The sequence below is a fragment of the Aptenodytes forsteri genome, unplaced genomic scaffold (assembly GCF_000699145.1).
Source record: "Aptenodytes forsteri isolate BGI_AS27 unplaced genomic scaffold, ASM69914v1 Scaffold465, whole genome shotgun sequence".
NCBI classification, from domain to species: Eukaryota; Metazoa; Chordata; class Aves; order Sphenisciformes; family Spheniscidae; genus Aptenodytes; species Aptenodytes forsteri.
This window is the reverse complement of record NW_008795039.1, coordinates 711,766-726,748: the sequence shown is the minus strand read 5'-3', so window position 1 is coordinate 726,748 and position 14,983 is coordinate 711,766. Positions and strand designations below refer to the sequence as shown.

General features: G+C 35.6%; 1 protein-coding gene across 1 annotated transcript in view; it reads left to right on the top strand.

Annotated features, from left to right (window-relative positions):
* The window catches only part of GPATCH2 (G-patch domain containing 2), a 136,694-nt gene that overhangs the window by 87,898 nt on the left and 33,813 nt on the right, over window positions 1-14,983 (top strand). Inside the window, exons 8-9 of the mRNA XM_009276842.2 lie at window positions 11,028-11,092; window positions 13,794-13,833. Of these exons, the coding sequence (XP_009275117.2) occupies window positions 11,028-11,092; window positions 13,794-13,833 (105 nt within the window). The remainder of the gene's footprint in view (window positions 1-11,027; window positions 11,093-13,793; window positions 13,834-14,983) is intronic.

The window sequence follows — 14,983 nt, the reverse complement described above, 5'->3', positions numbered from 1 at the left end:
CCTCTCCTTGTTGGCTCCTCTACCACTTGGAGAAGGAAGTTATCATTGACGTGTTCCAGGAACCTCCCGGGTTGCTTATGCCCTGCCGTGTTGTCCCTCCAACAGATATCAGGGTGGTTGAAGTCCCCCATGAGGACCAGGGCTTGTGAACGTGAGGCTGCTCCTATCTGGCTATAGAGGGCCTCATCTGCTCGGTCTTCCTGGTCAGGCGGCCTGTAGCAGACCCCCACCGTAATGTCACCTGTCCCTGCCCTCCCTTTAGTCCTGACCCATAAGCTCTCAGTTGGCTCCTCATCCATACCCAGGCGGAGCTCCATGCAGTCCTCCTGGTCACTGACATAGAGGGCAACACCCCCTCCTCATCTCCCCTTCCTGTCCTTCCTAAAGAGCCTGTACTCTTCCATTCCAACACGTCTCTGTGATGCCAATAAGATCATAGCCCTGCAGGCTGTAACTCCTCTTGTTTATTCTCCGTGCTACGTGCAAACTGCAAGTTTTGAAAGGTATTTTATTCCAACTCTTACCAAAGTGTAACCTTTTAAACCAAAATTTTCTGATACCTGAATTATTTTCTTCATGTGGGAAATTCTTAGGTATGCTGCTATCAGCATTCTCTTGTGCCCAGTCTTCCTATCAGCTCATTCTCCTGAAAATAGGTTAGGGTACTGTCTGGTTTTTGTTGTCCAGGCTGTGATATAGCTCATTGGGTGCCCCTTTTAAAAACAAAAGGTAACAAGGTTTTCATGCAAATGAAACTTGACTGGTTCAAGACTTTAAGACTGTGTGGAACTGTAGGTTCTAGATAGGAAGCCATTCTGCAGCTGAGAGGGAGAGGAGAGTTATCCTAGCAGATCAGTTCTGCTCACCTCTGTTGGGGGTTGCTAATCTAACCACTTTCCCAGTCACTGGAAGTGTAATAGTATGGAAAAGATGGGACAGAAAGAATGTGACCTCACTGTGCTTCTGTCTGCTACAAGCCTTTTTTAAGTGAGATAAGACTCTGGGCTTCAGTGCAATGGAGGCAGCGGGACATTCTGTTTAGTTGCAGTGGCTGGCCATTTGTTTTTCACTTAGTTATAATTTATTAAACTAAAATCCCTTTCTCTTTTGAAAATAACAAGGCATTACTTGCAGTCTGCATTCTAGTCATAGTATTTTTCATCTGTTTTCTGATAGTAGTCAAAATCTAACATTAACTTGTCTAAATATGTTCATGGCTGTATAGATTAATGGAACTGATGTCAGCATGTTTAAAATGAGTTTTAATGTGTAAGTAAAATGAAAAGACTTTAAAACAAATTATTTGGCTCCAAGTTCCATTTATATGGTGTATGTTTCAAGCTAATAATCAGGGCTTACTGTGGGTCAGCATGTCATATCCCAGTGGTGTCTAGTGAGATGGAGGGTTATCTTATATGTCAGCTAGATAACCCTGTGAACAGTTTTGAGCAGTGGAGATAATGGGACTGAATTCTGAAATGAGGCAGAACTCTGAAACGGGGCAGAATTCAGAACGGGAGCTGGAAATATCACAGAGTACACTGTCGTGTGTGAGCACCGTACGGCTGCTTATGAAGGCAGTCACCTTTTGGCATCAGTAGTTGCTTATGTTTTGACAATAATCCTTGATAGGGTGCAATTAAAATGTGGAAGAATGGCAAATCAGGTACGTATTCATATAGAAAAGAAAGGTGAAGTAAAAAAAATTACTTCCTTGCTAGTGATGTTATCTTTTTTTACTAATCATTTTTTTGTTTGAATATGGATATTTCACGATAATCTAATAAGCATTTTTTCCTATGTTTTGGACAGCTTTTACTTTCCTCAAGATGTGCTGTCCACAATTTTTGTGTTGTTTAAACCATAAGTAATTTTTTTAATGTTTCTCTTTTTCCTTAATAAAAATATAATTTTTATGTACTTTGAGGAAATTGTAGATATCTTTGTGGCAACAGATGCACTTTCATACTTCCGTTTTTTCATTTTTATTATTCTGTATTTAACTTTTTAATTTTATAAATAAAGAAAAGGCCAAATTTGTTGCACATTTATGAAAAGAATAGTTATGTAGTCTCTGGTTTCATACCTTCTCAGATGACACAACAGGCTTTCTAATTGTGCATCTAAAAGCATTGATACCATTACTGAATTAATTCAGTCGTCATACAAAATATATAACTTATATAAACAAATTATAAACTACTTGAGTTTCAGGTTTGTTTCCACCTTTAGAGCTAGCACAGTATATCCTGCTGAATTTCATTATCAGCTTTGGAAAATGGGCTTTTGCATGTGTGTATTTACAGTATATATTTTGACAAATCTTAGGAGCGCCGGTGTTAAAGGTTTGGTTTTTTTCTCCCACTGTTTATTGTATCACTCATCTTGTGTTTGCCTTTTATTTTTAGCCACAGCGTAAGTGAATTATCTAGCGCTGACGAGCATATTCCTTCTATTAGCTTTTCTTCACACACTTGACAACCACAGTTGTAACTCATAGCAAAAGCTTAGTGACTTCTGTAGCCTTTGGTCAGCCAGTAGAGGCCACTCATAGCTTGCTACTGAAGCTGGGTGGTGATGTGCAAATGGGGGTTTTGTTGTGTGCATGGGTTATTTAATCCACTCTGAGTAAGTTTACGCTGCCATGAACTGTCATAGTATGAATTGTACCTGCAAAGAGTTCTGAGTAATTCCGCTCATATATGTAAATGCACTTAATATTGATGTTTTTCTGTTTCCTATAATAAGTCCCGTGGCAGTAGGAATAAAAATCACCTTCAGTAGTATACTTCAAGCAGTCTTAAAGCAAATGCTTTGATGACATCCTTTGTTGTTGGTACAATCTTTACTGTCGTTATATTACAGTACTTTTAATGAAGTAAGGAAAAACTATTACAGATTACTTTGGGAAGGGAAAGGAGGGTCTTGTTTGTATGGGTTTTTTTTTTGTTTTTCCCAAATGAGGAACTGAGCTGCAGAAAACAACTTACCAAAGGTCAAAACAGCAAGCCTGCAGCAGAGCAAGGAATTGAACCTCCATCCCCCAGGTCAAGGCTAGTATACTAATCACTGCTTTGCTCCTTCCTCCTGTCTATATCACCTGTGGGTAACTTCACTTATTGATGATTTTATAAGTGAAAACATTATTTCAGCATTTTAGATCATTCTTAACTAACAAGGATACGGTCCCAGCACTACTGAAGTCAAAATCCTGTTGACTTAGTGAAGCTAAGATTTCACCCTAGAGTAAGTTTTACATCTAAACAGACAGCTAAAATATCATAATAAAGATTTTTTTTTTTAATACACAGCATATTACTGCAGCATTTAATTAGTAGCTCTTTGTACTAAGGGAAATTTGGTTTCATTTAAATAAAATTTGTTAAATATTAGCTATTTACAGAGTAATGAAGTAGCAAAATTTTGGCCATTGTTTTGTTGCCATATCTAATACAATTCAGACAGCTGCCCTGAAGATTCTCCCTTTCCTAATATAAAAAATTGAAATAGTGGTGCTGTGTGGTGTGTTTATGCAGTCCTGAGGATCTCGCATTTGCCTTTTAACAAGGAGTTTGTTTTATTTAAAAAAAAAAAAAAAATCTGGTTTGTAGTTTTTTCTTGAGACTTATAAATAAGTCCATTTTTTGCAGTGCTGTGAGCTGCTGTTGGAGCAGTGGTGCCACATAGTACTATTTCATGTTAAATATTAGAAATCTCAAAGAAACTCTTCTACTGACTTCCTTGCAGATAGGATACTTGCACTTTTCACTTTACCTGATGCTTTCTCTGTAAACCAAAATAATTTTTTTTACATTATACACTAGTACTTATTTTCTCTGTTTTAATAGCTCCCCCAGTGTTGCCATATCACATACCTAAAGGCAATATCTATGCATTACTGTATATCATTACAATGCATCATTAAACTTATTCTGTTGCCTATTATATAGGATATAGTAGCTTGTCCCTCTGACAAAGATTTAGGACAAAACATGGTCTGTGATATTTTCTGCTAGTGTTACCATTTAAAACAAACAAACAAAAAACCTTACACCCAGGTTTTGCTATCTCATATCTCTAGGGGCTATCTCTGTGTTACTGTATATCATTACAATGCATCATTAAACTTATTCTGTTGCCTATTATATAGGATATAGTAGCTTGTCCCTCTGACAAAGATTTAGGACAAAACATGGTCTGTGATATTTTCTGCTAGTGTTACCATTTAAAACAAACAAACAAAAAACCTTACACCCAGGCCAGTTTCTTTTCAAAAGTCTTTTTTGTTTTAAATTTATAATTATTTAATTTCAAATTCAGGTTTTATCTAATAAGCAGCAGAGAAAAACTGTAATAGCAAAGATTTACAAAGAAATACCCTGTTTTGCTTTTATACATGAGATTTAAATTTTTCCATCTTTCTCTGAAGGAGCTATGTTCAATAGTGGACTTTTCTTCTTTTAATCTCCGATACCATAGTTTTTGTCTTCCATTTGTTAATCATTCAGTTGAAAACCGCGCGTGAGGATATAGAGGTGTTTTGATCAGTTGTGTGAAAAGAAATGTAGAGAAAACTCTTAACAGTGTGTGAAATCACTAGAGAGACTGGGGAGCTGGGACATATTCTTTAACTCCAAGAAAGTTACTGGGTGCATAGCTCTTTTGTTTCTTCTTCTTTTTAATTAAGAGAAAACAGTAAAACATGTACAGGAAGATGTGTGTTTGCTTTAGGATTAAAGTCCATGTCTTTTGACCTATTTTTCTTGAGGTTTTTCTCCTTCCTTATCACTTGCATATATTTTGCAAGTAGAATGGCAATAATCCATTGATTTTTGCAACACTATGTTAGTAAGAGGTCAATTTTAAAGAATTATAACTAGAGTAGCAAGTAACTGGCATAGAACTATTCTGCCAGTGAACCATGTCTTCATGAAGACTTTGTAGAGTTTGACTGAGCATCACTTAAAGGTAATCCGTACATTAAAGAGATGTTTCTCTGGAATGGTCAGTTTGGGTCCTTCAGCAAGAGTGCTTGTAGAGGGAATAAAAATGTAATGGTAATGTCAAGCTGGGGTTATGGCAATGATTCAGTAATGTATACTGTGAAAACTGTGTTTATTTTCTTAGTTTTCTATATTGCTCCAAGTCAAAGAATTTGTATCTATATTTTTTAAAGATGTATTTTAAATCCAGAGCTTTGTTTATTGTAGGTGCTTTCCAATGCTTCTAGTGAAGAAGGGGTATAAAATGAGTGATAATAAATTGGTGTTGAAAATAATAAGAAATTGCTCTTAATCAGCACAATAAAACGTAGAGAATAGATTTTCTCTATTTCTTCCCCGATATAGTTTGATTTAATTTCCTGTAAATTGGCAATTACAGATCTGTGAATTATGGAATTGCCATTACGATGCTGTAATTTCCACTGCAAAATCCTGTTGTCCAGGACTTGATTTTAGTTGCATTTTGTTTTGGACAACAACTTGTTTTGCAGAAACTCCTGCTTGAGAAAATTGGATTTGCTACTGAACTTTTCAAAATGTGTACATCAATATAGTGTTTTTAGGGAAAGATACTATAAATATGTGAACCCAGAAAAAAGTATCTTTTCTTCTGGAATTTAAAAGATTTGGTTAATATAATTAATTTTTCCATGTGTTAATCTGTAGTTGATCATAGCAGTTAATTTGTAGAGTGGAAAAAGGGACCTATTTCATTTTAAAAAGTGGATAGCTTATTTGTGTAACTAGTGTTCAGCAAAATTTTGCTGAAATTTTACTGGTTTTGCATACTATGAATGTGACACACTGTGATAGCTAAGCTAAGCATTCAAATTATTAATGTGGATTCTTTAAACACATCTTAGAATCATTTAGGTTGGAAAAGACCTGTAAGATCGAGTCCAACCATAAACCTAACACTGCCAAGTCCACCAAATCATAGCAAGGAAATAACATCCTGTAAAAAACGAGCTCAGTAATGTCTTTTCACTGCACATGCTATGGAGTGTTTGGCATAAAATCCAATTTAAAACACAAAAATATCACTTTCGGTATTTAAAAATTACTTAACTTTTAAGAAATTTATTTTTTCAGTAATGGAAAACATATCTGAAGTACAATTATGAATAGGACGTGGTCTGTATTTTTTCAGAAATGTATTTCCTAAGCTTAACATAAATTCTAAAGAGGAAGTGTACTTGTTCACTTGATTGTGTGATAGCATGGGAAAAAATAAGGGAGAAGAGGTATGCTTGAGTATGCATTTTAACTTGGTTTATATTATTTTAAGTATTAAGAAGATACTGTGTGTGGAACACATCTGTACTTGGGAGTTCTGTATTATAGGTGTCTTTAAAAATAATTAATGATTTCCACGGGCTGTTCAGTAACTGAACATTGAAATATACTTCAAATGAGAAGTAAACAGAATTGTTAAGTAAGGATGTAACGTATTTTTGTTTTGTGTTAACTTACTGTATTTTTTGTTGGCACATGGTAGTACCTTTTTTTTAAACTACAGCACATGTAAATTAAAATAGTGCTATAATATTTATTTTATTAAAAGATGCATAAATTGATCCACTAAATTGATTCTTTTTCTTTAAATAATGTTCTATGTAGACTCCAGTCTTGGACACCTCTTACCGTATTCATATAAAGTAAACGGTAGTGTTCAAGCAACCTGTGACTGTACAGTAGACGTTTTGCTCCCTCTCACTCAGTGGTATGACCAGCCAGTCAAAAGAGGCGATGAATACAGCGTTGGTGCGGCCTCACCTTGAGTACTGTGTGCACTTCTGGGCCCCACAATTTAAGAAGAATGTGAAGGTCCTTGAGTGCGTCCAGAGGAGGGCAGCAAAGTGGTGAAAGGGGCTGGAAGGCATGTCCTGTGAGGAGCGGCTCAGGACTCTGGGTTTGTCTAGTTTGGAGAAGAGGAGGCTGAGGGGCGACCTCATTGCTCTCTGCAGCTTCCTGAGGAGGGAAGCGGAGAGGGAAGTGCTGATCTCTTCTCCCTGGTATCCAGTGATAGGACGCGTGGGAACAGTTCAAAGCTGTGCCGGGGAGGTTTAGGCTGGACATTAGGAAGCATTATCTTTACCAAGAGGGTGGTTGAACACTATAACAGGTTTCCTAGAGAGGCGGTCAATGCCCCAAGCCTGCCAGTGTTTAAGAGGCATTTGGAAACGTTTACAGGGACTCTGTAAACAGTATGCAACCACCACCCTGTCGTCTTATTCAAGTAATGGTAAAAGGACTTGTAGCCAGAAGAAATTAAGAGTTCCAAAGATGACCCTAAGCTTTATTCATATTAAAACAGTTATATCAACTGTAGATTACAGTGTCTCTTGTGCAGTGTGTTGCTGGAGAGACTTTGCACAGGAGGAAGATGAAAAGCAAGGAGGCTCAAAGGTTTCCCTGGTTGTCCTTTACACTCCTACTTATTTTGCTGCTTTATGCAACTAAGCCATAGTACAGATTGCAACACACTTGGGCTGTGTGAAGACCCGTAATATTTCTTTTTGAAGGTCGATATTGTTCCTCATCCTCTAGGCCATCATTCCTAGTCATTTGCTACATCGAGTAAGTTTTTTAAAAGCTGCTATTCTTAGTTAGAGGAAATAGTTAGAAATACTTCCACTTTTTATATTAGTTACAGTTACCTAAGTTCCAGTATGAGTGTGATTGTGTTCGGTTATGGGGTAGTGCAACTTCTAGAAACACAGATCATTAAATATACTGCTAAAAAGCTTGAAAGAGGTTATTGGGCATTTCCTAGGCATTTTAATGTCTCATAGGAAGGAACTTTTGAAGCCAGAATTCTGTTCATGTTGTGTATGAACTTTAAAGCATGCCATGGCATTTTTTCCAAAAGTTTATCCATCAAAAGATTTGAAAAAATATTACTATATTTATATTATTAGAAAAAAAAATCTGCTGCATTTTTTACTCTAAAGCATGTGGCAGAAGTAGTCTACAGCACTTGGACATTATCAAAATGAGCTTTTTCAGATTGCACTTAACTTGCCCGTGGCTCAGGTAAAGAGAAGGCCCCCCCCCCCCCTCTCTTTTTCAGAGGGAACAGTAACATAAAGACATCAGACATAAGCAAGGAGAATTCAATGAGAAAGAAGAAAAGCCCACTTCAGTTCCAACGTCTTTTCTCAGATGGCTCAGTCCTGGACACCTTGACCCCTGTGGCGAAGAACCATCAAGGACCATAGCCATCAGTTCTAACTATACAGCATCATCTCTATGATACTATGCACTCACAGGTAATTTAGCATACAAGTGTTAAACGCTAACACTCTTCTGTATATAAGGAGGATGTTTAATAGCGTGTAAGAATTTACCAAGAAGTGTGTTGTTAATGAATGAACTTAGTTTAAAGTTTAAAACAGGCCTGATCTGTCAGTCTTCTAAACACTCCCATCACAGTAATTCTGATTCCCTGATACACATGTATGCACTCAGACACGCATGCTCACATACATTCAATTAAAAATCTTAGTTGGGCAAACTTTCAGCATTGCTTGTTCTTAGTATCCGAAGAGAAAGGTAGTACTTACCTTAAATTTCTTCTTGTGCACTGGGACTTCATCACCTAAACCAATTCTAGATAACTATGCATTCTTTTTTTCATTAATAAAAAATCTGAATGGTTGAGAGGGTATTTGTTTTGATTTCAGTGTCCTGCAATCTCCTGCCACTTTCTGGAGCAATTGGCTCTCTCTTCTGTGGAGATTCAGCAGAACTTTGCAGTAGATTTTTCTAATACTGAGTTAGCGGATGAAGATTGGCAATAGGTTTTGTTTTGTTTTTTTTACACCCTAGATAACAGTTTTCTTCAGATATGAATTCATTTGTATCAACATATTGTGAATCTTACAATAATCAGCATTCAGTTTTATATAAACATCTATATGTATGCATTATGAGTTTTTAGTTTTATAAATATTCTGTGGCTGCTTGGTAACTGAAGCTATCTAGGGTGTGCAAGAGAAACCTCAGCAGTGTACTTTGTGATCAGTTGTAACTGTATTCCAAGCAAGATCATATTCTCATATAAATTAGTGGAAAAACATACTTCTGTGGTTTAGATATTATTTTAAAACTGGCAATTTATCAAGTGATTTTTCTTGAAATTTCCATGCTTATTAAATTTCAGATTATGTATTTTGAGTAAGCTGGAAACTTAAACTTGTTTCCATAAGTATGGCTGCAGGTAAACAACCAATTTTAGTCCAGAAAATAGCTTTTGCTTCTGTCAACATGTTGTTTATTTTCTCCCTGAGATAAAAAGTTCAGTTTTCTGATATTTGTACCAAGATAAAGTCTGTAAACAAGATTAATATAGTGTGGAAAAGGTTGTCAGCAGCCCTGGCAAAGGAAATAAGTTGCCTGTACACAGAACATACTGTAAACTGAATAAAAGTGTCAGGTCCACCATGAGATAATGTGATCATGAACCTCTAACAAAGCATGACATAGGCACAGTCGGCTTTTCTTATAGCCACAGTGTAGAAAATGGATTACTATATTCCAGGGATACCCACTGGAATAGCATGAAAACCTCATTTTGAGATTAATGCAGGATGTAACTCTCGAGAGCTGAGCTACATGTTTACCTATAGTGTTAAAGTAACAGTTTAGTTATTAATCTCAACATTTGGAAATTACATATTAAAATACTTGTTCATATTTCTAGGTCTGTCTTTGTGAATTGACGTTTCTTGCTCTTATTATTAGGTGAACTATGACACTGGAAAAGTAACGTTTGGTCACTATTTTATTGTTATCGTGTGGCTGCCATGATTTCTTCTACTAGGGATTTGTATGTTTGCATAGATTTTTCTGCGGTAAGGTGTCACCAATTCTTTTCAATCATCACCAGCCAGAAAGGTGACAACACTTTAGGTTTCTCAATTCTGCCCCAAGTGACGTCATTCTTCAGATCAAAGAAACAGATTTGGTGAAATACTTTAACCACATGGAGCTTTCAAATTATTCAGTGTTCTTTGAAAGTTTTCCAGACTTGGAGCTCCGACTGCCCTGGCTTTTCTCCAGCATGAGACCAGATGAATAGGGATGCTTTTCTTTAAAAGTTGAGCACATTGTTCTTTCAACAAAGAGTAGACTGCTTTTATCTGTGAATCTTCTGCTTATGTACTTTTGGCAAGCCTGAGCCATATAAATGTATTCTCATTGAGTTTTGTGGTCTCCTTTCAAAACTGGCAGAACATTTGACTTCATTCCCACCTGTGGTCATCTACTGGCTATAAAACTATCTTCAAGGAACTGAAAATTTGTTCCTGCATTCTTTCTAACAGGAATAGTTTGCCTTCTGCTCTGGCTCTTCAAGCATGAGTTTCATCAGGTGGTCTCTTATTCTTCTGCTTTTACCTATCTACACATGCAGACAAATTAAGCAGATTCTAAAAATAAAAATGAAGCTGTTTGAATGCATTCTTGAGCAATACCAGAATATCATCATCTGCAAAAGTCTGCATGTGCTATCATGCATTCTTAAGATCATTCTTAAATTGAGCATACTATGTAATTTTGGTTTCGGTATATATTGCTTTCTATCCCACATCAACTTGAATTTCAAAAGCTTTGTGTTGGGATACAAAGGTTGGGAGTATTTGTTAATAAATTTGTTGCTGTATTATCCATAAATAAGGATAGTATGTTGAATATGACTTTCAAAACATCTAACTTTCATTTTTTGGAGATGAAGTGCTTCATGGACTTTTCAAAAGCCAGTTAGGCTCCTGACATCTGTAAATGTCTGATGTCTGATATCCAATCAGAATTACATATTAAGGATTTTGGTAAATCTTGTATAGCACTTTCTGCACTCGCTTTACTTCAAAATTGCCGATATTGCTAATTGCATTTACTGTATCTAGTGTACTGTCTCTATTTTGTATTTAGTATTTATGATATGTTTTCTTAATAAACAATCACTGTGTGTGTATGCTGCCCCATTATTCAAAGACTTTTTTTCCTGCTTTTTTCCATTAGATGACTCCAGGACCAGGCGGTAGCAGGAAAACGGTTCACTTGTCTCAGGATTCTCTTCACCATGAGTGAGTATCAGTGATGAGAGTTATAACTTTTTATTATTGTTTGCTTTACAGTAGTACCTCTGTCCCAAAGCCACACTTTACAACTGTACAAACGTGATAAGAGAACCTCAGCTCAGTTACATAATGATCTTTATTTAATAATAATATTTATAATCCTTTGTAATTCATTTTATGTTTCTTAATGAAACGTGAAGTTCAGTGCTTTATAAAAGTGTTTTTATTAACCTGCTTAAGTATATGCTTTCCTAAAACGCAACACTCCTTAAGGCTAGATACCACATATGGGCTGTTTAAAAAGACCACCTTTATTTTTCTCCAAAGGGAAATTCAGAAATGCTAAGCTTGAATATATAAAAATAAACAAGCATTGCATCTTTGAGTCTTAAACATGATGTATCATGTGAGGAAGAAGGTTATCATAAATTCCACAAAAAGACATTGAATTAATTGTTTGGACACATGTAAATAGGGAATGTCGTTCAGTTCATTAAGTTATTCCAGTATGCCATTACTGTAAACTCTTATTCTGTTCAGCTGACAACACTAGCAGCATTATTTCTTGGTTATCTCTTTTTAATAGTTACAATAAGAAGATTAAGTTTTCCTATATTTTCTAAATCAGAAATCTAAAACGCAGACATGCATGATTAGGAAATAATATGTTTGGGGATACATTTATCAGTTTAAAACAAAATTTGCCAAAGCACATACACTACAAACATCAGATCCTCAGTACCAACTGTTTTATGCTACTAATCCACTTCTGCTGCACCCCATAACTTGGTATTGTGTGTGTTAACTAAAGAGGTTGTGATTTCATAAGTTATTTCTAACGTAAAGTAATTCAACTGATACTTTATGGTTTTTACTTTATTTTATTAAAACAAACAAGCAAACAAATAATACTGTAATTAAGTGAATGGACAAAATTATAAAAAAGTGTGACGTGAATATCACATTCTCATTACCAGAGGTCTTATTCTTTATGTTTTTTAATGTCTAAATATGAGACGCATTCAAATTACTTAGTAAAGTGTATTTCTATTGGAAAATATATCAAATAATTTAGTTTCTAATCCACTGATTTGCCACAAACCAGCAGAGTTTATATGGAGGAGGATACCCCAGTTTGCTGCTCCTCCTTGAGCATTTGCTGTTGACATTGGTCAGAGACAAGACACTCATCTATGTGGAATTTAGACCTAACCTATTATATTTCTTACCTTCGTCAGCTTCTGGATGTTTGTGACCTGATTTGTTGGGTCACTCGCAAATGTGATGGTTTTTCTTTTCATCCACTGCCAACATCAAAGTTGTGTGTGTATGAGATCTCCCTGTTTTCCTCAGATTTTGAACTATTTGGTGCAGTTGATGAACGTTTCATGTCCAAAATATATAAATGTCTCTAATTTTTACCTCAAAGTATACTTTTAACTTTATTGCTGTCATTCTTTTGTCATTTCCAACTTCTTGTCCTTAATCCCCTTAAAAGTAGAAAAAGGAGTTAGCGGTATGCAGGTTTTGGTGACAGCTGGTCTTGTATACAAGAATGAGGTGGTTGACTGCTCATCAGCAAACTCACAAAAAATCAGTGACAAAAAGCCAGAAAACTTTCAGATTTGTGACTTAAAAAAAAAAAAAGTTAGACCAGACAATTCTGTGGAAACTGCTTCTTCTCAGTATATTAATTAAAGTAAAAATTTTAGTGTCATTATGTGGCTGCTGTGGGTAAAAAAATGAGAGTAGACTATTGAATTTAACTACTTCAGAAAAAGCATGACTAGGTTAAGTTTATAATCTATGGTTACACTTCTAGAGGAACTTACAAGCGTAATAGCAGATAATGTGATGGTCTTTGTGCAATATTATAATGGATGGAATTATTTTATCCTTTGCCCAAAACCTATTGCTTGCTTACATGAGTAATATGTAGGTACTATATGTAATTTCAGATCCCCCTTGTTTTAATTGTTTTTTCCTTCTCCTTTTCATTTTGCAAGTGTCAAGATTTGCCCCAGGTTTGTATAATGCTTACTACAGCTACATTCAGATGTTAATTCAGCTCTATGTGATCACAGTGTGTATGTGAACCAGTATTAATATGCTTTTACTGCTATTGAGGGAAAAGTCACATTGTGAGTTCTTGTCCCTGCGTGTCGACGTCTTAGTCCAAATTTTCACCTCTATGAAATAAGGCTGCCAATAGTCACAATTGTGCAATTGTGTGGAGATATGAAGCCACTGAATTTACGGACTTTGAATTTCACTTTAGATTCAAACTCAGTTTGTGAAATAATACATTAACAACTACCAGGTAGTCCACGGAACTTAAAAATCTTTTCAGCTATGATCATTAATAAGTAACACTTCAGTACTAAATATGGAATTACTTTTATTTATAGCACATGCATTACAGTATATTAAAATACTATCATTTATATATTATTTTAGCTTGTTTGACAAAATATAATTACCTATAAAGCCAATAGCTACTCAGAAGTGAAATTTGTGGTGCGTTCTTTCAAAACTATTACAGACTTAGAAAGTGCAGTAAAAATATCCCATTAAAATAAAGCATAGCCAAAGGCTGTATTTTCCTGGCAGACAATAAAATACCCAAAAGCACGCACAGACTGGTCATATGACAGCATGTGCTTTGTTAGTTATATTGTTAAACCTGTCTTTTCTTTTTCTCCCACAGCCACTGGTTTAGCCCTGGGGCTAGGAAGGAACACAGCCAGGTAAGAACTGCTTTGATCAAGAACAGTTTACTTGAGATGTATAAAGGAATTTAACTACCTCTACTCCAGAGGTAGTGGGCTAATATTTTAAGAAATTATGAACAAAGCAGGTTGATTTCATATTTTCTTGTAAGGAAACGTATTAACACCAGTGCATTTCAAAAAGTCCCTTAATTAAAAATCTTTAATTAGTCACTTAATTTCAGGTAAGTAACTTTGAGTTTTAACAGGTTAAATGAAAAGTCTGGGTTTTTTTTTTTTAACGATTTTGTTAATTGTATCTCCAAATACTGCGTTTCTCAAAATGCTGGAAAGCAAAACATTTGACTTGCAAAATTAAGAAATACAGAACAGTGACAAGAGTGGGCAGACTTCTACAGGAAGATCTTCAATTCCATTTTTCTGAATTTCATTGGTTAAAACGACCACAGCAGTAAAAAAGGAACTGTTAAATCTCCATCGTGGTGCAGATACTGGTGAAAATATCTCACTAGTTTATCTGCTGAGCCCCTACAATGTAGTCCCTAGGAGGTCCAGGCCTAGAGATGTGGTTGAGGGAATGCGAAGACATGTTTAATATTTGATTAGCAACATAGCACTTACTTCGTTAGCTTGTCTTCAGACATGGGGGAATACCTTTCTTTATGGATGGTAGTAAGGTCTAAACAGAACATACTGTCCAAGAACTTTATAATATGAAAATAAGTCTGCTTTCATTTCATAAACGTATAGTTAACTTCAACTATTCAGTAAAAGTAGCTGAACGTATCAGCAATGCATTGAAATTTAAGACTAAAGTTCCATAGTAAATTTTTTAAATTGGTAAAAATTGATGTAACACAGTTGATTTCATTAGCTCTGTGCCAGTTTGCCAGTACATTTACAAATTTAAATAGATTTGAAACTTCAAAAGGAAACAAGATCTATAGAATCTTTGGAGGGTTCATCTTATGATGATCCATCCTGAACACTTGTAGCTCCAGTAAGTCATAGTTTCTATCAGTGTATACTCTTTCCTGTCCCCTCTCCCTTCTTTTGAACTCCAGAGCAAGCTGAATCTCTAAAAGTTATATTACGTGCCCAAAATTGCCAGAGTGGATAAAACATAGTACAGTTATAGCTGTAAATTGTGAACTTCTAACATGTTACA